This window comes from Cyprinodon tularosa, unplaced genomic scaffold (assembly GCF_016077235.1).
Source record: "Cyprinodon tularosa strain WSP-4 unplaced genomic scaffold, ASM1607723v1 ctg17, whole genome shotgun sequence".
In the NCBI taxonomy this organism is placed as follows: domain Eukaryota; kingdom Metazoa; phylum Chordata; class Actinopteri; order Cyprinodontiformes; family Cyprinodontidae; genus Cyprinodon; species Cyprinodon tularosa.
Window position 1 is genome coordinate 4,831,268 of NW_024038531.1, and position 25,111 is coordinate 4,856,378.

The 25,111-nt window shown below is 40.3% G+C and overlaps 1 protein-coding gene across 1 annotated transcript in view; it reads left to right on the forward strand.

Moving 5' to 3' along the window:
- The window catches only part of sema3c (sema domain, immunoglobulin domain (Ig), short basic domain, secreted, (semaphorin) 3C), an 84,504-nt gene that overhangs the window by 15,128 nt on the left and 44,265 nt on the right, over window positions 1–25,111 (forward strand). The window contains exons 3-4 of the mRNA XM_038281360.1: window positions 22,137–22,297; window positions 22,833–22,895. Coding sequence (XP_038137288.1) covers window positions 22,137–22,297; window positions 22,833–22,895 — 224 coding nt within the window. The remainder of the gene's footprint in view (window positions 1–22,136; window positions 22,298–22,832; window positions 22,896–25,111) is intronic.

Sequence of the window (25,111 nt, forward strand, 5' to 3'; positions counted from 1 at the left end):
TTTTCACGTCATCAATACCAAATTCAATCTAAATGGATGGGAATCTACGTTGCATTTGACGCACCACTACAAGATGAATCGACAGATTCGGCGGTATTCATTCGCGGCAAATCATTGCAGCTTGGTGGCGGCGGCGTTAGCATAGCAGTATGGACGACGACATAATTGAAAATGAACACAACGGAGATCTAGTCCTATTTACATTTAAAATGTAGGCAATGGCATGAAAAAAGTGGTTTCTACTTTTACTTTTATACTTTAAGTAAATTTACAAGCCTGTACTTTGTTACTTTTACTTGAGTAAAGAAGTTTAATCAGTACTTCCACTTTTACCAGAGTATTTTTTAACACAAGTATCTGTACTTTTACTCAAGTACGGAAAGTGAGTACTTTTACCATCTGAGTGCTACCCACTGCGCCACTGAGCAGCCCTAAAGGAAGACACTAAAATTTAATATTTCTCCCCCATTTGACCATTTAAAAACTATAAAAAAAAAAAAAAAATGTTCAGGGATGAATTGTAAAAAAACAGGAAAAGAGAAAATTTATTAAAAAAAAAAAAAAACTCCAGGCACTGATGTACAATCGATTAAAACTACAACAAAGTCTGGTTCTTAGAAAAATAAGAGTTGGGTGAAACATGAGAATGGTGCGACTCTTAAACAGTTATTTCATGTGTATACAATAATAAATCATAACTCAGTATTTCAATGTGCCCAAAAATGTGAGAGAAAAACCTTTTAAACAATGAGACATTTCATTTGTTCCCTCTTTTTTTGCTACTGTATAAGAAGTCAACTAATTTGTTGCCAGGAGCAAAGCTGAGTCTAGAACCTTCTCTCATCTTTCCCTCACATTGACAGATTGTTCATTGGTCTCTGTTTACGATCGGGATCATTTAACCTCATCAACAGTCTCACTTCTGGCAAAACCCCGAATTCAATAGAAAATGAAGCAGGAAATGTATACAGTGATTGAGCTAACCAATAAAACCCACCCAGTTAAAGACAAAAGCTGGTCTGTCCAACCGTTTCCGTGGTAAATGTTGATTTTAGCATGCAGAGCCTTTAGGAGTGATTGATTGAAATGATCTTCGTGGTTTAATGAGTGCTCATTCAGTCTGGTGTGAACCACATGGGTTTGAAAAGGCCAGGCTCTTTGGAGCGGATACACCGGTTTCCCTTTCATGACTCATTACTACCCCTAGTTATCGCTCATAATCCACACACAGTAGGCTGTCAAGTCTGGTCTCAGGCTTGCCTTCTTATAGACATGCAAGGCACGGAATAAATCTGAAGAAGAATGTGCATGACGGGACATAATCCTCAGTCTGATAACAAAAAGATGGAAAACGGTCCTCTTAATCTTTAGAAATTTTTGTTTTTTCTAATTTAGTATCTGGTTTAACAAAACAATCTCCATCTTTGGTGTGTTGCAAAAGATGGCTAACTGCCTTTGCTTCCCAATAGCTTCTTCCCCTTCTGTTTTCCGACTTAATGAAGCCTGTGAAGTAAAATCAGTTATGCTCTGTGATTACAAGGAATTTCTGGCCTTGCCAAGCTGATGGCATTAACATACAGAGTCTGGAAAACAAATACCTTGAAGTTTAGTGGTGCGTGACCGTTTGTCCCCCTCTGCTCATGTCTAAAGATGTCTTTATAACTGAATAAGGTATGCCGCCTGTGTGTTTGTAACAGTCTACAAACACAAATCTGTTTCTATCCTTTTTTTCCCCCGCAGCGAGGATTTTGATGCCCACTGGGCGTCTCTGTGCGTTTTCTGAAAAGGTCTGATTTAGCATGGTGGCGACTGGGGTGGCAGTCAAAGGTAGGGACAATGGTGTAAGGGTGAACTTTGAAAAGCTTTTAGACACAATGGTGTAATGTTGCGTTGGTGCAGGGGTCTGTCTAGTTAGTCCGTCACGAGATTTAATGCAACAACTGCCATGGATAGTTTCTTCACTGACTGTTTTATGGACTTACCAACTTCTTGCAAACTTTTTTTAAGAAAACCAAAATTCATCAAGATGTACCTGCATTTTAGATAAAGTACTGCCCCAAAGCTCAACTTATCTGGAACAAACTTCCAGAAAACTGCAAAAGTGCGGAAAGCCTGAGTTCCTTTAAATCAAGGCTAAAAACACATTTGTTTAGGATTGCCTTTGACTGTTCTAGTTAAACAGTTCAACTAAAACCTCATTAGTTAAACTTTAGTTTCTTTAGTCCAACTGTTTTTAATATTCTTTTTTGTTTCTGCATTTTCTAATTTATTTTATTTTATTTTTATTCCTTCTTGCTTTGATTCTGTTTTATTTTCCTATATTTTAATCATGTAAAGCACTTTGCATTGTCGTTGCACTGTGTCATGTTTGGCTTAAGGTTCCTAACCCACATGCAGAACACACTGAAGCAGGAGAAAAGTTCAAAGGTTTATTGAAATAACTCTGTACAATAATTAAACAGATCCAGGGGTTAATCAGATCCAGGACTGGTCACGAGTGGGTTCACTGCAGAGGGGGACAGAGGAGTTAGTGGATGTCCAGGTTATTTGCAGGATGTGAGTGAGCAGGACAGTACCTGTTCTGGAGTTTGAGCTTAGCGGCTGAGGGGGGGAACCTTGAGGGTCCAGAGGCTGTCGGCAGGCTGAGGGCTTGGCGGAGGCAGAGCTTGGTTTGAGTGTTTGCAGATCACAGATTTGAGTTTCCCTTCTAGATTCTTCAGAGCGGGCAGGCAGGTGTTTGACAGGAATGATTCTCCAGGGTTCTTCAGAGATCAGGCAGGCAGATTTCCAACAGAGAAACTCTTCAGGGTTTCAGGTTTCAGGCAGGTTCAACCTGGGAAGCGGAAAGGAGAAATTGGATCAGGTTCAGGTTTTCAGGGAGTCAGAGATTCAGACAGGCTGGTTGGCTCAGGCTTGCTAACCGTTACTGGCAAACACTCTGGCACTGGAGAGACGTCCTCTGCCTCCTTAAATACAGATCTCCTGATGAGCAGATGAGTGACAGGTGGTAGCAATCAGCTCCGGCTCCAGGAGATCTAGTACGCCCTCTGGTGGAGAAAAGTGGACAGACCTCCAGATCCCAACAGACTGAATTGTGCTATACAAATAAATTTGCCTTGCCTTGCCTTGCCTTCTGTCTGTGCTTAAAAACTGAGCTTAAAATCTGAGCTTTAAAGCTTTCATTGTCATTTAAAAAATATGAACGGTCATGGCGAAGAAACCAAAGGGGGCCCATGTTATTATTCTATTATTAGCTGTTATTAGTCCCATAGAATAGCTTCAAATTTTGCCTCCTACCTACTAGTAGGTTTTTATCACCAAATGCATCCTAATCCTAGCCCTAATGCCGGGTTAACACTGTACGATTGTTTTGCCCTTTTCAGGCTGACTTCCTAGTCATGCGAGAGTTTTTCGATCGGGCCAACTTTCAGCCTGATCGTGGGTTGTGTACTGTACAGGGGGTAAAGAGGGGGGGATCAGCCACTCTCGACCACCTACCGATTAGGAATCGTAAGGTTGTGAGAAAATCACACATGCATGAAATTCAGTCGGCCGTCGTAAGGTGGTCGTGGGCAAATTGATCAGTGGACAAACAAGGATTGTTCTTCCTCTCAGAAGGAAACAAACAATCATAGCGGGGATTCAATTTAAATGGAGTTCTTTCTGTAAAATTGACAGACAGTAGTAGCCACGTTTTCTCAGCCATGTCTTTGTCCGAATACGTTGTTGACTTTTCTTTTTAGGGCTTTCAGCACAAAATTGCAAAAATTGCCAAGGCAGCGCGTTTCACTCTAGTTAACTTCATATTACTCTTCTACTTGTTTGGCTTCCGGATAGACGAGTCAGAGTAGCAACATTTCACTGTGAAGCTTAGTCCGACCTGGTTTTTAGACGTACAGTGTGAGCAGGTAGATTGTATCAGAGCATCGGGTCGCACAGTGTGAGAACATACATTGTGAGCTTTGAACGTTTAAACCCTGCAGTTTAATCATACAGTATGTGCTATAGCTACGTGGCAGCAATTGAAAATATCGTACAGTGTATGCCCGGTTTAAGGTAATTCCTTTTTTTAACCCACAGAATTAACTAGCCTATTGTTAAAAAAGAAAAAAGAAAATCTCATATCCAGTCAACTGAATTGTTTTTAAATACCACATTAAATCCGTGTGACTAAAAGATGTGGAATTCACTCGAAGTAAAAAGCTTTGAAATACTTTAAAAAAAAAAAAAAAGGTAGGCTGAAAATGAAGAAGATAAAAAGTATAAAGTAGGTGAATATTAAATAAAACTTAAGGTTTTAGACATTGCTGAAGCGGCTATTATGAACAACTGCATATTATCAGCCGTAAGAAACCTTCTTGAAGGTAGAGGAGGCGCAGTCTGAAGGCATCTAATGGGACTGATAGCCCCTAATAACGGACATTATATGGTTGATCAAATTGGAAGTGGTGCCATCTCTCTGTCTGTGTCATGATTTTACTAAAGTTCAGACCCAAATGTAGAAGACCAAACAGGGAGACCAGGAGAAAAGGTTTAACAGGTTTTATTGAAAAGATAATGCTGAGAGAAGTGTTGCTCTGAACGCTGCTCAAGTGGAACTGAAAAGTGACGGGAAGACACAGCGGTTAGTTCACACTCACTGGGAAATTTGATTCGTGAACTTGGAGAAGAGGATCTGGTTGCTGACTCACATTTCCAGAGTTGTTGTTGAATCCTTGACTCCAGTCTGTATGCTGTTGTTCCACTGATTCGGTGGAGGGCGGAACCGGGTTTACTCAGAATGTGGTTGTTTGTAGGTGAACGGAGAAGCTGACTGCCACTCAGATTTCCTGCGGTACTTGAAAGGGTCGTAGTGGAGGTGAATCCCTTTCTCAGTGTGAAGCTCAAAAGATCTCTTGGGGAAAGTGGATCCAAACCTCCTGTTTGTAACCCCAGCTCAGCTTGAAGCTCTGTTGATCCTTCCAGGGAGAGAAGGTCCGAAAAATCCAGTTTGCAGGATGACTTCCTGCCGAGAGGCAAAGACAAAACAATGTTAAAACTCAGGTTGACAAGAACTCAGTTTGACTTGGTTCTGGCGTTGAGGTAGTGGCAATCAGCAGAACACTCCGTTAACGAGGAAACCATCAGCAGGTGTGTGAGGAGGCGGACCACAACCAGGCGCCTCCTGGTGGAGGAAGTTAGACAAACACAGAACACAAACACACAGACAGGAGTCCTGACAGCCTGGTGCCATCTCTCATATAACAATGTTTTTTACAACAGCTAAAAGGAAATAGAGAATGAAACGATCTGAAAGTTAACCTAAACAATACTATTTTGAAAATTTTTCATGTTTATCCATATTCTTTGGCATCGAAGTACAAAGCAAATAAAAACTCTTTCGGTTTCTTTTACATATGAATTAAGTTTTAAATGTTTTTGTTTGTTTTCAAACATTGATGCAGTTATACTTTATTCTTTTCTGAAGCTGTCATTGAATCTCATTCCAACCTTCAACCATTTTACCCTTTTTGCTGATTTTCTTTTCTGTGTTTACAGTAAGTCTATATATTAAGGCTTAAATTAGTTCTATATATATATATATATAAAAACAAATAAAACATTAGCAGTCTTTTTCGAAATACCTTATTCCTTAAAGGAGAAGTTCGGTTTTTTACACTTTAAGCCCATTTTCTGTAGTGTCCAGGATGAAATCGAATGATCGACACCAAAATTTTGACAATTGCTCCTGTCTCTGCTATTTGGCTCATGCAGAATCCCCCCCTGGCTGCTTTAGAATGGCTTGCATAGAGCATGTCCGATAATGTCCTTAAAACAACCTTAAACGTTCTTTTTTTAAAATATGCTACTCACCGGGTCGTCAGCGCTGTTCAATGACGTTCCAAAAAAAGTTTCGTAAAGAAAAAACGTTCCTGTAGTGTTTTATTTAGCATTTTGTAAATCCCATTGAGTTCTGTAGGAATAGTCAATATTCCGCTGCCACCGGAAACGGAAATGGGGCCTGTTTACACATTTGTAGTCTTTTCGCTTCACTCTGTGTACTCCGACGTTGAGGTGCTAACGTCTCTGTTAAACACTTTAAAAAACTCTGAAAATGGAATACGAAAGGTGGATTCTTGATTCCCGACGTCGGAGTACACAGAGTGAAGCGAAAAGACTACAACTGCGTAAACGGGCCCCATTTCCGTTTCTGGTGGCAGTGGAATATTGACTATTCCAACAGAACTCAATGGGATTTACAAAATGCTAAATAAAACACTACAGGAACGTTTTTTCTTTACGAAACTTTTTTTGGAACGTCATTGAACAGCGCTGACGACCCGGTGAGTAGCTTATTTTAAAAAAAGAACGTTTAAGGTTGTTTTAAGGACATTATCTGACATGCTCTATGCAAGCCATTCTAAAGCAGCCAGGGGGTGATTCTAAATGAGCCAAATAGCAGAGACAGGACCAATTGTCAAAATTTTGGTGTCGATCATTCGATTTCATCCTGGACACTACAGAAAATGGGCTTAAAGTGTAAAAAACCGAACTTCTCCTTTAAAGACAACCGAATAGAGGTTGCACTGTTTTGCTTAATAAAATAAATAAAATAACATGATGTTCCACTGAGAAAAATGCCCCAAGAATCCATTTCCAACTGTTTGAGCATTTCCATTTTCCTTTGGTTGTCCTTGTTGAGTAATAAATACATCAGCAATGAAAATCCTCTGACCCGTGTCTCCTACAAGTGTTCCCTTGCTGTGACGGTCTCCACAAGAGCCTCCATGACGCTGAAATCCCTGAGATTTACTGTCTGCTGGGTGAGCAAAGAAACCAGAAGCTCCTGACGTGTAGGGGAGAGGTCGCCGGCTCGAAAGGCCCTGTGGTGGCCAGAATGAGTTACCCAGACTGCCAGTGGCATGTAAAGGGGAAACCGGGTGCTAATTGGAGCATCAGGAATGCAAACTAGCTGCTTGGGCAGCATCTTGGGTTGTTTGTCCTCTCATGTTTCAAAGCTTACAGCGAGTAATAGCCTCGTCCTCAACAGGTCTGACCAGCAGTAATACCTGTTGCTGAGGTTAGGGCTGGATATCGTCACTCTCACTCCACACAACCAGGAGACACAGTGCTTTCCAGTCTCATATATGGATTTATTGTCTGCTTTTGGAAACGAGGATGTCAGAAGCAAAGAATTTGTGCAGACATATGATTCCCATTATGAATGCTTGCATATAAATAATTGTCAACAGACAACAGCCATGAAAGTGATAGAGACAGTGGATAAAGAGCTCATGCCGTCTGAGCAAGCTCTGGCTTCTGACATGTAGCTGCATAAAAGTACAATCATGCACTCTGTTTTGAATTTTAAGAGTTGCTTGCCTGGGAATGTACAATATGCCAGTTGGACAGACAATCGGACGACTCTGTCAGACAACTTGGGTGGTCGTTTTCCCCTGGATGGACACCGCAGATTTCCCTATATGCTGCAAAGATTCCCCACCAGTTATTAAAGTGCATCACTAGGGCAAGTCCCAAACAAGGGATCACGGTAAAAGGTTCTGGCTGCACTAATTTTTCATCTTTACAAGCTGCTCCTCTGTTGCCTGGACACAAGGTTTTATTGGCACCGTAGGTGTAGTGGTCCGCACTTCTTTTCCATAAGTGCAGCCATCCAGAAGTGAACTGGAGGGCTCTTAACCCAGCAGGTCAGACAAAGAGCAACAGTATTTGGAACAAAGTTTGATGTAAGGCCTCAGGGATGAAGCTCTTATTGTCTTGTGTGGAAAGAAGAATTGCAAGGGGGCGGTCTAAGCTCCTTTAACGTTGAGTGAATGGGATTCTCCCACCAGCTGCCCCTAACAACCACATAACAGGTACCCCCTTCGAGTATATGAAGAACAACCCTAATTAGCTTGGAGTTAATGTATGCATGCTGGCCTTTGATGCAGAAAAGCAACTAATGAAGACCAAATTTACTGGCGACACTTATGTTAGTTTTAAAGTGACCCGCAAAAGAATCCTGAACTGTTTGCAACTAGCCGCAGATCTGCTGGCTAGCACTTAGACGTTTCATCAAAAAAGAAAAATGTCTCAACAGCTATCTTGTCTTGACACGTAGACATAGCAATAGGCAATGTCTAAGTGGAGAAAGTTGTGTTGGAGAAAGTGCTGGAATGACTGGAGTTTCAAAATGAAGCAAAGTTCCTCCCCCTGTTACTACAGACTGTTTATCAGGTGGCTGGGAGACAGACTAATAAAGCTTTTCCTCAGTTTACATAAACAACTGGCATCAGTTTTTGAAAAGATTCTCAGCTACCATTAATCTTTAAAAACAAAGTTTTTGTAATTATCAAAGCATTTACATAGTGCTGTTAAAGAGTTCACCAGTTCCATTTCTTTAACATTTGTTTTGGAAATGGATCTTACTGTGGTTCAGTGGAATAACAACCCTTGGAAATGACTTCATGGACTGTTTCACATTAAATCTTTTTTTCTACATTTTTTTTTTTTTTTACAGTGTCCTGTCTGGCAATGTGGTAATAAGAATAATTGTCTTGATGCCAAAAAGTGCCCAACAGATTTTACTTTCACAAGTGGAGCAGTATTTTAAATTTATAACTTTATTATCATTATGCAGGGAGTTTTACAGTTTATATGGACACTGCAATGTAAATAGTGCAGAAAAACAGAAGAAGAAAAGGAAAAAAAGAAAAAAAAAGAGAAAAGATGCAAGAAAGAAGAGATAGAAAGGAGACAATGACAAAACATTTTCAGTCTGCTTCATCACCTGCAATGAGATGAAAAAAGAACAGCACAACCGAAAGACATGGTACGAGATATACAATAAAGCAACACCTTTAAACTATCGCTAAAGTAATATTGTTAAGTCTGACATGTACTCTGTGTTACCTGAAGATATGAATGTGGGCTTTCTGTATGGAAGTGAATCTCTTTATTTCTACATTTTAAAATTTCTTCGGATTTTTTTTCTTTATCATTTTAAGGTTTTTTTTGTTTTGTTTTTTTCGTCTACTTTTTGTAACCTGACTCTGCCAGATGGATTTGCTCCGCATACCCATCTGGCAACCTTCCATTGAAGTAATTTTGGAAAGGGGCGAAAATACTGGTTAGCTGATTGGCCTATGTTGGTGATAGACGGGCCAAATAAACCAATCAGATCAATAAAGCATATGACGTACTAACAGAGCGACGACGAAAACACAACCACAAGCCAGGCTACTCTTGCCGAAACCAGTCGGGAGAAGAGCAAAAACATCTTTTCCTCTGAGAAAAGCCTCCAGAGCAGTGTTTTGCTCTCCTTTCAGTGAAAATACTCTGGAATTCCGATAAAACTTGCTCGATAGCCCCGCTAACGCTAGTTTCATCGGCTGAAGCCGCCATGTTCTTTAGACTGAACTGTCGCTAATCATGTTTTGAGTGTACTATTCCTTTAAAGTCTTGAGACTTCATTTAAAGTTTAGACGTCAAAGCCGACTTAAAGGCATACTATGCAACATTTTTCAGTTAATGTGTTCCATAACGTTTTGGATGATTAAATGAGTCATTTCAGGTCGAACAAAGGTTTTCTCGGCCCCCCTGGTGGTCTGTAGGGGAAATACCGTACTTGCAATTGCAGGAGCCCTCAGCCCGCACCCACAGACTCAGAAGTCTCGTGCATCGCGACAGTCAGTCTTGCTTTACGGCGAGAACTGCTACACGCCCCCAGTGAGAGGCATGCTCGTTGCTAGTGCAGTGGCGATATTTGTGCAGTTATCATGGCGGAACCAGCGAGAAAACAGCGAAAGCCCATGTCGGAAACATGCTAAATTTTCAAACTCGAAAATTGGAACAAAATAGTCACTTACCGCAGTAGACATGGTGATTCGTTGCGTTCGCCTGTCTGCTAAGCTCAAAACAACCGCGCCTGGCTTGACGGAGAAACCAGGAGAACAGCTGAGCATATTTACGACAGTGCACTTTTACTTTCGCCCTCTGGGGGGAGCCTCGCTGGAAAATCAACACCAGTTGCATAGTATACCTTTAAATCATCCCCTCAAAACTGAGATTTGACTTAATATACTTGAGACTTGCCTTCTTCCTAAGAAAGGTGTGATCTGGATGTCTCTCTCAAAGACTCAATACTTTTCTTGGAGTCTCCCCTAAAAGACCTCAGACTCAACTTGTTTGACATATCTTTGATGTTTGACTCAGTAAAATGAGCTGTGAACATCCCTCGCTGTAAATATTAAAGATTAAAATTCTTGAAGTGAAACCTCTTTTATCGTTTCTGTACAGTAAATGCAACGGCAGTCTACCACGGTTCTGATTTGTTGATGTCTACCAACAAGTGACCCGTGAATTCTGATCTCATCTGCAGCTGAAGAAGCAATCTGTTGTTTAATATTGGATGACCTCCGCTGTAACTTGGCTGGACAAAAGGCTTTTGTGCAAATTCTGCTCAGTCAAACTCTCCCGTCGCCACCTTGCCCTTTTCTGCTAACTCCACTGTCCACCAGAGTGGATTGGATCACAAGCAGTGCGCCATGGATTTACAACAGTGCACTTTTACTTTCGCCCTCTGGGGGGAGCCTCGCTGGAAAATCAACACCGGTTGCATAGTATACCTTTAAATCATCCCCTCAAAACTGAGATTTGACTTAATATACTTGAGACTTGCCTTCTTCCTAAGAAAGGTGTGATCTGGATGTCTCTCTCAAAGACTCAATACTTTTCTTGGAGTCTCCCCTAAAAGACCTCAGACTCAACTTGTCTGACATATCTTTGATGTTTGACGCTTCTCGTTGCGTCACACCTTAACCCGCCTCAATGCCAACGCTGATTGGACGTTCGTTTGGTGAACGGCTCAACATTTTCTTTAACGGAGAGTCTCCAGACTGATCTGCGAGTGAAACCTTGAAAGCTCGCGAGATCAGGATGGTCTCACGAGGCTAATGAACTACAACCAGCATTTTGTATTTACTGCATCGTATAATATCAAAAATGTGTTTAATGATCTGAAACATTCAACTTATATCAGCCCAAAAACACTTAAAAAAAACTCTTAATGTACTATTCTTAATCTGTTTCCTTAATATAAAATATTGTAACATTTAACTTTACATCGAGAATTGTCCCCTTTCAGAAAAGCAAAGTGAGAATCCTTCAATGCTCTTGTGACACAAACTCATTCAGCTAGCACTGGTTAATAAATTTTCCAGACCCACGTTTGCATCCCTCATGAGGATCCCACATATTTTCCAGCCGCTGCAGATCTCTAATATTTGACAATGCTTCCCTACAACAAACCACTGTTTGTGTGGTCATCCCAAACCAGAACCATGGCAGCCTTGTTTACTGCTGGAAGCATCGCTGTTGAATTTAGTTATTTGATCACGCAAGCAACTTTTGGGGCCAAGCCTGACCGAATAGACTGAAAGGCTGAAAGGAGCCTTTTTGTGGCTGGTGGATTTCCTCACTTGGATATAGTGTATAATCACAAAGGGGAAAAAGCTGAGAAGTGAGTGCTGAAGTCTTCTCTGCACCTAATTGTTGCCATACAACAGGCACATAATGACAGGTCCCCTCTTTGTTACTGCCACATGTTTTGGCTTTTGCTTCCAATGCTTTTTTTTTTACCACAGACATTTAACAAAAAGAAAAGATTGTTCCTTTTTAACTCAAAGCTTGTCTCCTCTCATGGTTAATTCAACTCAGAGGCTGTTTCCTCAGAGTTTACAGGAAGATGACTTGATTCCTGCAGCTGGGAGTTGCTTCAGATCGTCTTACTTCCAGGCTAAAAAAATAAAAACTTAAGAAGCACAACTTTAATTTATGGGGATTCTCAAAAATAAACCTATTGCATAAAATATGCAAAACACATATTTGATTATTCAGATTTTTAACAATAAAGGCCAACATTTAGCTTCATTAGACTGTAAATTAATTTTTATTTTTTTACCTGATTTTATCAGTTTTATATCTTATAATCAGGCTCTAACCAGCTGCCTCTTGATAAAAAATTATAGAAGATACTTGATTAATGTTGGGGATTTAAAGTAGGCATAAGGTCAAACAGAAATGGTTCAAATCCTTAAACTTTAGCAGTACAGTGTAACTGGAAGAATAGGTTAACGAGGAAATTAATCATTTCAGTCTTGCACTCAGTGGAGTTCAGGACTTGAGATTTTACTTGAGTCGCTCCCTTTAATGATTATTTGACTCTGTCCTTAAAGATCCAAGGCTTTACCTCAAAACATTTGGGCTGGACCTGGAAGAAAGGACTTAAAAACTTCATTGGGACTTCGATCCACCTTCTCTCATTTAATTCATCAGTATTACGGTGGGGCTGGTGCTTATCTCCAGCAGTCTATCGGTAAAAGGCGGGGTACACCCTGGAAAGGTTCTCAGTTGAACAATCAACTGCACCTGATTCAGGGGGGAAACTTGAGCCCTGGATGTCTCCCTTAAAGTCTTGAGACTTCATTTAAAGTTTAGACGTCAAAGCCAACTTAAAGGCATACTATGCAACATTTTTCAGTTAATGTGTTCCATAACGTTTTGGATGATTAAATGAGTCATTTCAGGTCGAACAAAGGTTTTCTCGGCCGCCCTGGTGGTCTGTAGGGGAAATACCGTACTTGCAATTGCAGGAGCCCTCAGCCCGCACCCACAGACTCAGAAGTCTCGTGCATCGCGACAGTCAGTCTTGCTTTACGGCGAGAACTGCTACACGCCCCCAGTGAAAGGCATGCTCGTTGCTAGCGCAGTGGCGATATTTGTGCAGTTATCATGGCGGAACCAGCGAGAAAACAGCGAAAGCCCATGTCGGAAACATGCTAAATTTTCAAACTCGAAAATTGGAACAAAATAGTCACTTACCGCAGTAGACATGGTGATTCGTTGCGTTCGCCTGTCTGCTAAGCTCAAAACAACCGCGCCTGGCTTGACGGAGAAACCAGGAGAACAGCTGAGCATATTTACGACAGTACTTTCGCCCTCTGGGGGGAGCCTCGCTGGAAAATCAACACCAGTTGCATAGTATACCTTTAAATCATCCCCTCAAAACTGAGATTTGACTTTATATACTTGAGACTTGCCTTCTTCCTAAGAAAGGTGTGATCTGGATGTCTCTCTCAAAGACTCAATACTTTTCTTGGAGTCTCCCCTAAAAGACCTCAGACTCAACTTGTCTGACATATCTTTGATGTTTGACTCAGTAAAATGAGCTTTGAACATCCCTCGCTGTAAATATTAAAGATTAAAATTCTTGAAGTGAAACCTCTTTTATCGTTTCTGTACAGTAAATGCAACGGCAGTCTACCACGGTTCTGATTTGTTGATGTCTACCAACAAGTGACCCGTGAATTCTGATCTCATCTGCAGCTGAAGAAGCAATCTGTTGTTTAATATTGGATGACCTCCGCTGTAACTTGGCTGGACAAAAGGCTTTTGTGCAAATTCTGCTCAGTCAAACTCTCCCGTCGCCACCTTGCCCTTTTCTGCTAACTCCACTGTCCACCAGAGTGGATTGCATCACAAGCAGTGCGCCATGGAGCCAATAGGATATTATGGGTCAAAGCTTATAATCAAAGGCAGGACACAGGAGATTGCTGTGAGGTCCGCAGGGAGGTGCAAGGCCCACCTGCTAGCATGCATAATACAAAACCCACCAGCTGTCAACCTTAAGCCCTGTTTTTTCTATTATTTTCTCTTTTCCTCTCATCTCGCTCCACTTTCAACAAGGTTAAAGACTTGAAAACAAGATTCTCCATAAATGTTTTCTTAACAGGACATCAGCTCAGGCCTGTAATTTTGTTGTCACTGCTCTCAGTTAACCAAAAAGCAGATTTAAAGCAATGCCTTTGTAATGATGCCTCAGGTTTGACGTCCTTTACTCAAACAAAAGGTGACCTCAACATTGAGAAATGCATATAAACTGAAATAATGATCTACATGTGCCTCTAAAAGCTCCTTTTATTCCCAAATATACAGCTTAAACAAAAGTCCACACCACAGCTTTTTATTTCTCTCTCTTTATAAAATATGACGTCACATTTGAGTAATGTGTACATTTGTGCCGTTTTATAAAACTGCTACAATAATGTCGCGGACGGCATTTGGACCCCAACACCTGGCCAGATTAGTCAAACTCAGAATGACGTTATGAGCTGGCAGATATTGTGTAAACACATGGAATGGGTTCACTGTGTGACTCTGGAAACTCTTGGTTGTTTACAGCGGCCCCCTTTCTCTCCGCTACAGCAGGTGCTCCATCTGGCAAGCTGAACTTTCGGGGCTGGTGTACAATGCTGCAACAGTGCAGGAGTGACTCAAGTGTTTGCACGAGGCTGAGAGCAGCACACTGAGAAAGATACCAGATCCAATGGTATGCAGACTCCGGAGGCTTTCCGTTTGGCTCTTATTGAGCATGCTGGATCTACACACCCCTGCTGCATCCCATCCCAGCGTTAGGCTTAACTGGCCTTCCAACCTCACATGGGAGAAGGGAAAGTCTCCAGTTTCCCCAACGTGAAAACAATTCTCATAACATTGAGTAGTCGTATTTCTTGACCCCACCCCTATAGGGAAAAATTTGTTTCCCTCTTGGAAAGTTCTGGAGGGATTCTAATCCCATTATCTTAATTCATTGAGGCATCTCATCTTTTATAGAAGAAATGCAATATTTCATATAAAATTCTGCAGAATATAGATGTTAACATCCACCTGGACAGCTGACCAGCAGTGTTCAGCGGCAGACTTGGTTGTAGCAGACCCTAAAGGTGTCTCTAAAACTGTTACCATAAAATGTCAGCGTTTGTTCAGGTTTTAACTGGTATTTAAGCAATAATATTGTTCATTTTCATAGGTTGGACATTGTTTTTAAATCTGTAAAATATAGATGTCATGGTTTGGAGTTCATTTGTATCTTTTAACTTCTTGATGTTATTTTTCTTCTTTTTTTTCTGCTAGTGTTTTTCCTGGTGAGATTTTACTGGATTGTTTGTTTTGGTTTTTTCCTTAAGCCTGTTATTCCTTCTGCTGTTTTGGTCTTGCCACGAGTTCATAATATGGAATTAAAAATGATTATAAGATCCTGCATTGTGAAATAGAGAAATCTTTCCAAATTCAGGAACTATTTAAGGCAAAAATGTGAATTTCAGTTTTGTTTTTTGTTTTTGGACACTTTTTTTTTTTAATAATAACATTTTATTATTCTGCATTAGATCATATTTCCCCTACAAGACGAATTTTCACATACCTTTAAATAGAGCTCAACTCTACGGAAGAGGATTAGGGCCACTGTAAAAAAGAAAAAGAAAAAAGACGTAACTGATTTTTTTTATTTTATTTCAGTTTCTGACTATTTTCTCAGAATTCTGACTTTAATCTCAGAATTCTAAGTTTAATCTCAAAATTCTGACTTTTGTCTCAGAATAACGTCAGATTTCTAACTTTAATCTCAGAATTCTAACTTTATTCTCAGAAAAAAGTCAGAATTCTGAGATTAAAGTCAGAATTCTGACTTTTTTCCCCATACTAAACTGAAATAAATCAGTTAACTTCTTTTTTCAGTGGCCCTAATCCTCTTCTATACAACACAGTGTTCTACTGCATTTTGCACCATATTTATTTATGTATTTATGTTGCACTGCTCTGAACTTCTCATATTACTGCCTTTTGCATCATGTCTTTAAACTCCTACACTGTTTACATTTTGATCACTGCTGCACTTTTTAAATGGAAATGTTCATTTCACTGCTAAGCTGCTCATTCACTGTTGAAAAGCTGCATCGAAATTTAATTTTTAGTATATAATCTGTATATACAAAATGACAATTAAGTTTGTCTAAGTATAAAAAAAACTTCATATTCTACAAAGTAGCCATCTTTTGTCAAAGAAATCAATTATGCTAGCTCTTTCATTTTAATCTCATAATCTTTTTTGATTAATGGTTGTTCTAGATCAAATTTACCAGAGAGGCAAAGGTGGGGCGATTTTTGCAAGGGGGGCACTGATGTATAGAATAAAAAGCTAAAGCTACTGTATATTTATTCTTTAAAAATATTAAGTGCGCGACAAAGCTAAATCTCTCTTGAGATTTTAAAACTGCAGTTTGCAGACCCCTCTGAACATTCTGACTACATCTTCAAATGATTGACCCTAAAAGTGAGCAGTCAGCTACCGTTTTTAGGACAAATTCATAAAATCATAAGAAATTAATTTACTACTGTCCTCAATACAGGCGCCAAAGCACTGGCCTCTGTTGGTCCCAGTCTTGAAACGCTCATGGTTTTTATCACTAAAATAAGTTATTTTACTTTTTATTTAGATTTGTAACATACTAGGATTGGGCATTCTTCAGGGGAATGGAATGCAGACAACAATAGGGCTAAAGTAATAAACTGATTCTTCTTCCAAAAAAAGGAAAATAAACAGTTAAAAGCATACTATGCAACATTTTTCAGTTAATTAATGTGTTCCATAATGTTTTGGTTGATTAAATGAGTCTTTTCAGGTCGAACAAAGGTTTTCTCGGCCGCCCTGGTGGTCTGTAGGGGAAATACCGTACTTGCAAATGCAGGAGCCCTCGGCCCGCACCCACAGGCTCAGAAGTCTCGTGCATCGCGAGAGTCGGTCTTGCTTTGCGGCGAGAACTTGCCTAACTACAATCTTTGTTATTTAGACACATGCATAACAAATAATGTATGAAAACATGCAAAATTTTAAAACTCGAAAATTGGAACAAAATAGTCACTTACCGCAGTAACCAGGAGAACAGCTGAGCATATTTACGACAGTGCACTTTTACTTTCGACCTCTGGGGGGAGCCTCGCTGGAAAATCAACACCGGTTGCATAGTATACCTTTAATCCTTTATAGCATTATAAACAGGATGACAAGTTTGCATAAACAACCTCTTTTTTTTTTCAGAAAATGATGGAAACATCTATCATAAGGTGACTTGATTTATTTAGAGACAGACTGAGGCTGTAGCATGCAGGGGATAAACACACACAGAGAAGCTCATCCAGGGCACAATTCATAGTAAAAACTTAATCGCTAGAAAGACTGTCATAGATTAATATTAAAAACAAAGCTAGCTTCCATACTTACTCTAGTGTCTTGATTTTTATTTTTATTTTGTCATTGAAAATAGGATTTCTTTATGCAATCCTAGGCACTGGGCCATGTGCACATACTGGACGAGGCAGTGTTCAAAGTAACACTGCTTTCAACTCAAGATGAGGCAATTTACCTAAACACAGCTGAAGAGGGGACTGAATAGCTGTGGGAAACTTGCTTTTTCCTGAAGAGGTTAACTTGCAGTTATTTAAAGTTAAACACTTCAAGCCTTACGTTGCGACCACGCCAAACAACACTCCGCAGTAGGGGTGGGGGGTGTGGGGTGCTTGAAGAAAGCCACTTTAATAAAAGATAAAAGGAAACCTCAAAAGCATATGCCACCCAATCATGAAAATGTGACTTTAGCCCAAGGGATTGCAGCAAAGCAAAGCAAACCTGTTGTGTTGATTAGAGGAGGGAATACAAAGAGAGCTTAGACAGGGTCAATACAGGAGAGGAAACAGAGGGTGTAGCTGTACATTATTTGCCGCCCCCCCAGCCACTCCTCTCAGTGCAGATTGGAAAAGTGATAAATATGCATGAGTTTGGCTTCAATAGTAAGGCCTTTGATGGCATGGGTAGGAATTTGCTATCTGTGGAGAAAACGGGCTGGAAATAACTGTCTGGGACTGTTTACCATGAGTGGGTGAAAAGCCAAGAGGAACCCGTTTTTTTTTTTTACACACTATGCAATCATTTCTTTCTAATGGATCAAACCTTGTTTATTAGTGAATAGCTCAATTAATATTTTCAGACGGCAATGAGATGCAGCTCTAATGATCCTCTTCTATCTGGTTATTTCTGATTCATCACTAGATGGGAATTTATGTCTGCATTTGGGGATTTAATTTTAAGGAAGATGTCAAACAGTTCAGTGTTGCTTAGAAAGAAAACAAATCTACTCATTTATGTTCATGGAGGAGGTAAGGGTTTGCTTTTCTGGTGCATCACCAGCCCTGATTACATGAAGAGGGATTAAATAATGTTTGGCTGTTATTAAAATTGAGTTTTTTAACGTCTTTTTTTATTTTGGTATACTTAAACCTACATGGGCTGCTCAGTGGAGCAATGGGTAGCACTGCTGCCTAGCAGCAAAAAGGTTTCGGGTTTGATTCCTGGCCCGGGGTTTTCTGCATGGAGTTTGCATAGTTTCCCTGTGCATGCGTAGGTTCTCTCCGGGTACTCTGGCTTCCTCTCACAGTCAAAAACATGAGTGTTAGGTTAATTGGCTCCTCTAAATTCTCCTTAGGTGTGAGTGTGTGTGAATTGTTGTTTGTCTCTGAGTTACCCTGTGATGGACTGTGCCTCTCGTCCATAGACAGCTGAAGATAGGAACCAGCACCCCTCGCGACCCAGCTTGGGGTAAGCCTGACAGAAAAATGACGGGTTGATGGAGGAAACCTTAATTTGGTCCCTTTTTTATTTCTGTTGATGCAAAGTACAATGCGTCCGGCGCCATTGCCTCACACATCTGCCCCGTCTCTACCCACACTTGGCCACTTCTTCCCTTCCTGCTGCCATTTCATAAACACGCCATGTCATTTTAACATAACTAAACCATCATCCATCAGTTCATTGTTTTTAGTTGTAAATTAGATTAATAATTTTATGGAGTGATCTATACAATTTGCAATGGTCTCATGTTAATTTAACGCTGCTATCTGATTTTTCTCTTCGTTATTCCATTTAATCTATTACAGGCTCATTGGTGACAGCTGAGGCTTGTGAATTATGATAGATTAGGACCCCTGATCTAATCAGACCAACTCTAGGTGACCTTTTGCTTGTTGATGGTGCCTAATCGATTCATCAAACCACATTCTATTGCCACAGAGTATGAGCAACACAGAGAGGGCTGTTTTATATAGTTGGTGTCAGAGTAGATGCGAATTACACCCTTGGCTGATATAAATCTATTTTTGATCAGTCTTAGGTTTGTATGGAATAAGGATTTGCCTGCAAGCAATAGGTTGTTGGGTTAACTCTTCAAATAAATTACCTCTGTAATAAGTTAAAGACCTGCAACCACTCATCTTATGCTGACTGCTGAGATAAATGGGGACGGGGGGGATAGGACTAAGTGGATGCAGCAAACGACTTGTTAAGGTTTTGGGACATGTTGTAATTTAGATGAGCTTGAGGTATCTAATCAGAATCAAATCTGGACACCTCCCATTGGAAGCTTTTCTGGTGTTTTTCACTGGGATGAGAGCACAGGGTAAACCCAGGCCTTCTATGTACCTGATATAATATAATAATAGAAAAATGTTGGCTTTCCTTCCAAACCCCCATGAAATAATCTGAAGTATTCATAAAAGAAACGATGGATGAGTAAATTAAAGTCCACTTGGAATTAAAAAATAATAGTTAGTATTTGCTTTAAAAAGTACGGAGGCCGAGAGCAGTCGTTTCTCTGCGATACATTTTCATGGTGGTTTTCTCGAGAAAATTAGTATATTTTCACATTATCTAAAGATAGCAGTTTTCTTGTGATAAGAGATGATAATTTTCTCATGAGAAAACCTTTTTCTCGTCATAACGAGATGATTGATGTGTGTTAAAACTGATTACATCCTTCAATACCACTACAGCAGGATAGGATTTATAAGTATAAGTCATGGTAGCCTATGTGTAATTCTGTAAATAATCCTGTGTGTAACTTTAAAGGTAACGAGACAATATTGTTTGTTTGATGATTTACTTCCACTTCTGATTCATAAGCAATTAGCCCTATGCCTCCGGAGCCTGTTTTCTGAACAGCCCCGGTTTAACGTCTGGAACAGGTATAAGATGAATTAACCCCCAAAATGAGTCCAGATTAAGGATTTTAATTAAAAAAGTCAGATTTGTTTCTACTGCATTTCATGCAATCCAATAATCCACCTGACAATGAGTGAAAAGAAAAAAGGAAACAAAAAAACTGATTATTTGTGCACAAGCGGTACCGCGAATGCACAACTATGGGCACTGCAGGCATGGATGGATTGGGAATCCAGGGCTGTTGGCCAGCCTCATCAATACTCATATACACTATATTGCCAAAAGTATTTGCTCACCTGCCTTGACTCACATATGAGCTTAAGTGACATCCCGTTCCTAATCCATAGGGTTCAATATGACGTTGGTCCACCCTTTGCAGCTAGAACAGCTTCAACTCTTCTGGGAAGGCTGTCCACAAGGTTTAGGAGTGTGTTTATGGGAATTTTTGACCATTCTTCCAGAAGCGCATTTGTGAGGTCGCACACTGATGTTGGACGAGAAGGCCTGGCTCTCAGTCTCCGCTCTAATTCATCCCAAAGGTGTTCTATCGGGTTGAGGTCAGGACTCTGTGCAGGCCAGTCAAGTTCATCCACACCAGACTCTGTCATCCATGTCTTTATGGACCTTGCTTTGTGCACTGGTGCACAGTCATGTTGGAAGAGGAAGGGGCCAGCTCCAAACTGTTTCCACAAAGTTGGGAGCATGGAATTGTCCAAAATGTCTTGGTATGCTGAAGCATTCAGAGTTCCTTTCACTGGAACTAAGGGGCCAAGCCCAGCTCCTGAAAAACAACCCCACACCATAATCCCCCCTCCACCAAACTTTACACTTGGCACAATGCAGTCAGACAAGTACCGTTCTCCTGGCAACCGCCAAACCCAGACCCGTCCATCAGATTGCCAGATGGAGAAGCGCGATTCGTCACTCCAGAGAACGCGTCTCCACTGCTCTAGAGTCCAGTGGCGGCGTGCTTTACACCACCGCATCCGACGCTTTGCATTGCACTTGGTGATGTATGGCTTGGATGCAGCTGCTCGACCATGGAAACCCATTCCATGAAGCTCTCTGCGCACTGTTCTTGAGCTAATCTGAAGGCCACATGAAGTTTGGAGGTCTGTAGTGATTGACTCTGCAGAAAGTTGGCGACCTCTTCGCACTATGCGCTTCAGCATCCGCTGACCCCGCTCCGTCAGTTTACGTGGCCTACCACTTCGTGGCTGAGTTGCTGTCGTTCCCAAACACTTCCATTTTCTTATAATACAGCTGACAGTTGACTGTGGAATATTTAGGAGCGAGGAAATTTCACGACTGGATTTTTTGCACAGGTGGCATCCTATCACAGTTCCACGCTGGAATTCACTGAGCTCCTGAGAGCGACCCATTCTTTCACAAATGTTTGTAAAAACAGTCTGCATGCCTAGGTGCTTGAATTTATACACCTGTGGCCATGGAAGTGATTGGAACACCTGATTCCAATAATTTGGATGGGTGAGCAAATACTTTTGGCAATATAGTGTAGGTTAATAATCTCATTATCCCAAGATATCAATAACTGTTTTTGAGATAGTTATCTTGCTTTCTCGAGAAAACAATTAATGGTTTAACGAGATAGTCATGTCATTATGTCAAGGTTTCAAATATAACCTCTCTGTTGCCTATTTAGAGTTTTTGGTTTTCTTTCACACTGGAAACTCTCCTAAACTCTAAAGACATGAGAAGTTTTCACTCTCAGCAGCAGCTTAAGGAATAATGAAGCTGCCGTTTTGTTGCTTTCTGCTCAAATTTGACTTGGCTTTGAACTTGTTTGGGTTTGGTCTTGACTTTATCTCCAGTCATATATATTTATATCTCATCTAGAGATCACCTTAAGCGGTCATGACTACAGCCTTGTCTGTTTCAAGAATTCATGCGTCTCTTGTATTCGCAACAGATTAGGTTGCTACTCAAGCTTGACGGAACAGAAAAGCTTTCTTTTATATCTTTACTGGCTTTCTGGTTCTACATAGCAGATTAAGTTGGTGCTTTAGTTACATCTTGTCTTTGCTCCAAGTCAATATCTGGTGGCAGCTGTAGCTTCTCCTGTCTGAGGCGTGTTTAAAGAGCGGCTGCCAAATCCTAAGATCTACATTAAGTTTTCTTTTCAGATTTTCTGTTTCTATCTTTTATTAGAATTTTTTTGCCTAAACGTGGAGAAAAAATGTCCTCTATCAGCGTGGAAACAACTTATATAACCTCTTGCTTTGCATTTTCTTCTTAATGTTCTTCGCAGACCTAATGGCCTCACAGTCATTTGAACACTTCAGCCTATCTGATAAGCCTATGGACTACAGGATCCTGCTCATGGATGAGGACCAGGATCGGATGTATGTGGGGTGTAAGAACCACATTCTCTCCATGGACCTTAACAACATCACTCATGGCACGCTTAAGGTCAGCATATGGTTTGAGTTCAGAAAACACCTTCTTCTTATGTAGTTTTGGCTTCTTTAGTCCCATCTTGCTTATAACCCAAAATAAAAATAATGAAACAAAAAACAAATTATCCTATAATAGCTTCATAGAGCATGATAATTGTGCACTTACATGCAAGTAACCCTACATTTCTCATAATCACTGCAATTTTAGGTTTATTTGGGAAAAGCATTAACTATTTCTGAACGCAGTGAAGGAATTATCATTCATTTAATTGACAGGCGTGAAGTGGATAAACAGATGGGAAAGCATTTAGTTTTCCCCTGGGAGCCCCACACTGCATCCACTTCTTTCCCCCAGTAAATTGCATGACATATATTCATTTTTTCTAGACCTTTAAACCCCCTTCGTGGGTTCTAGACACATTTTCCACAGATGAAAATAATTATTTCCTCTGAGCCATGAAAAAGCATATTTGAAAGCCATCTATTGTATCTTTATATCACAAACAAACGTAATGCATATTTCTTTTTTTTTTTTTTTTGGTCTACAGCTGTTTTGGCCTGCATCTACAAGCAAGATAGAAGAGTGCCAAATGGCAGGAAAGGACCCCACAGTAAGAGAAATACTCCTCCTTTTGCATCATTTTCTACTTTTTGTTTTCATTCTCTACATTGCAAAATTATAACAAATGCAATACATTGTACAAAAATGTTTGAGTTAATAGAACAAGTTATACACCTTATTTTTTACAACTTAACTAACTTAATCAGTTTGAGTAGAGCTAACTTGGTGACAATAAGTCATTTCCAGGGAACCAACCTTTAGATTTTATCTACTGGCAGGGAGCATCCAGATCATCAAGTGCTCTTCGGATATTATTTCATTTATCCATTTTCTGACACGGTTAATCCCAAGTGAGCTCTGTCTACGGGCGAGAGGCGGGGTCCATCTTGGACAGGTCGCCAGGGGAACACAGAGACAAACAGGACAAACAACCATTCAAACACACACTCACACCTAAGGAGAATTTAAAGAAGCCAATTAACCTAACAGTCATTTTTTTGGACTGTGGGAGGAAGCCAGAGTACCCGGAGAAAACCCATGCATGCTCAGGGAGAACATGCAAACTCCATGCAGAAAGACCCCGGACCGGGAATCAAACCTGCAACCTCCTTGCTGAAAGTAAGCAGTGCTACCCACTGCACCGTTCATTTCATTCATTAAGCAACATGGAAACTTACATATATAAGCCAAACCGGGCTATAGGCTGCTGATATCTACTGAACTGTCTCCGACCAAACCTGTAGGGGGAGCTCTACCTATGGCCCCTGGAGTAGGGACAAAAAAAGAAGAAGAATCCATACCGGAAGCACAATCCGTACCATCAGCTCATTTGCCCATGTGCAAGCACATATTCATCCAGATCACCATAAATAATGTAATTATGGTACTAATGGTACTTATTTTTGCCTTAAATCACCAACTAATTCTAATGCACATCTTTAAAACATTTGTATGACTTTTCTGAGAAAAATATGGGAGAATTATCCTGCCATAATGCAAGAGCACATCATTTCAATTTGAGAAAAGAATTTCATCTTCTTGCACTCAAAACTTATAATGCTCACACTCAAAACATGCACTCTCTCTCAAATATTTTCTCTTCTCTCTCAAATCTTTGTTTCTTCTCTCAGATTTAATGCTTCTTCCACAGATATTTTCTCCTCTCGCTTGCCTCCTTCTCTTCTCGCACAAACCACGCTCTGCTCGAGTCTCAGATACGCTCGCAAACCCGTAGGCTCTGCTTGCGGATTTTTTTTTGCTGTCTCTCAGATTGGATCGGATAGTCGCCTAGCAACCTTTCCAGCCAATAGAACGACAGCCTCAGAAAGGGTGCGCTTGTCTAACTCTACTGAGTGTGCCTGTGATAAATCTTACCGACAATAAAATGGCTTTTTAATTTAAAAGCTATTAAAATAAGAAGCTGAAAAACAACAACAATCAGGAAAATAAAAAAAGGAAATAATAAAGGGCGATTCAAGAATCGCCAATGAAAAGTCATTTAATTTATGCTGGAGGCAGAATTAGCACCTGCCCTGACTAGCAAAATTATTATAATTTTTTTTTTCTGACGAGCAACTCTGAGGCGGGAGTTTTCTGTTCACATCACGTCACGTCTGAAAATGGAAAATGCTTCTTATTTTAATAGCTTTTAAATTAAAAAGCCATTTTATTGTCGGTAAGGTTTATCACAGGCACACTCAGTAGAGTTAGACAAGCGCACCCTTTCTGAGTCTGTCGTTCTATTGGCTGGAAAGGTTGCTAGGCGACGATCCGATCCAATCTGAGAGAGCAAAAAAAATCTGCAAGCAGAGCCTACGGGTTTGCGAGCGTATCTGAGACTCGAGCAGTGCGCGGTTTGTGCGCGAAGAGAAGGAGGCAAGCGAGAGGAGAAAATATCTGTGCAAGAAGCATTAAATCTGAGAGAAGAAACAAAGTTTTGAGAGAGAAGAGAAAATATTTGAGAGAGAGCGCATGTTTTGAGTGTGAGCATTATAAGTTTTGAGTGCAAGAAGATGAAATTTTCTCAAATTGAAATGATGTGCTCTTGCATTATGGCAGGATAATTCTCCCATAGAAAAGTCTACTTTTCAGAGTAGTCTGGAAAAGAAAATATGATAAAACTGTCTTTTTTTGTTGTTTCTTTTTTTATATACACATTATATACCATAAGGTTAAAATGAAAGGAAAACATCAAACTCAAAAAGACCAGATTTATGTTTTAAATCCAAAGCTGAAAAAGTTAGCCAAAGGATTTTAAGGCTTTTA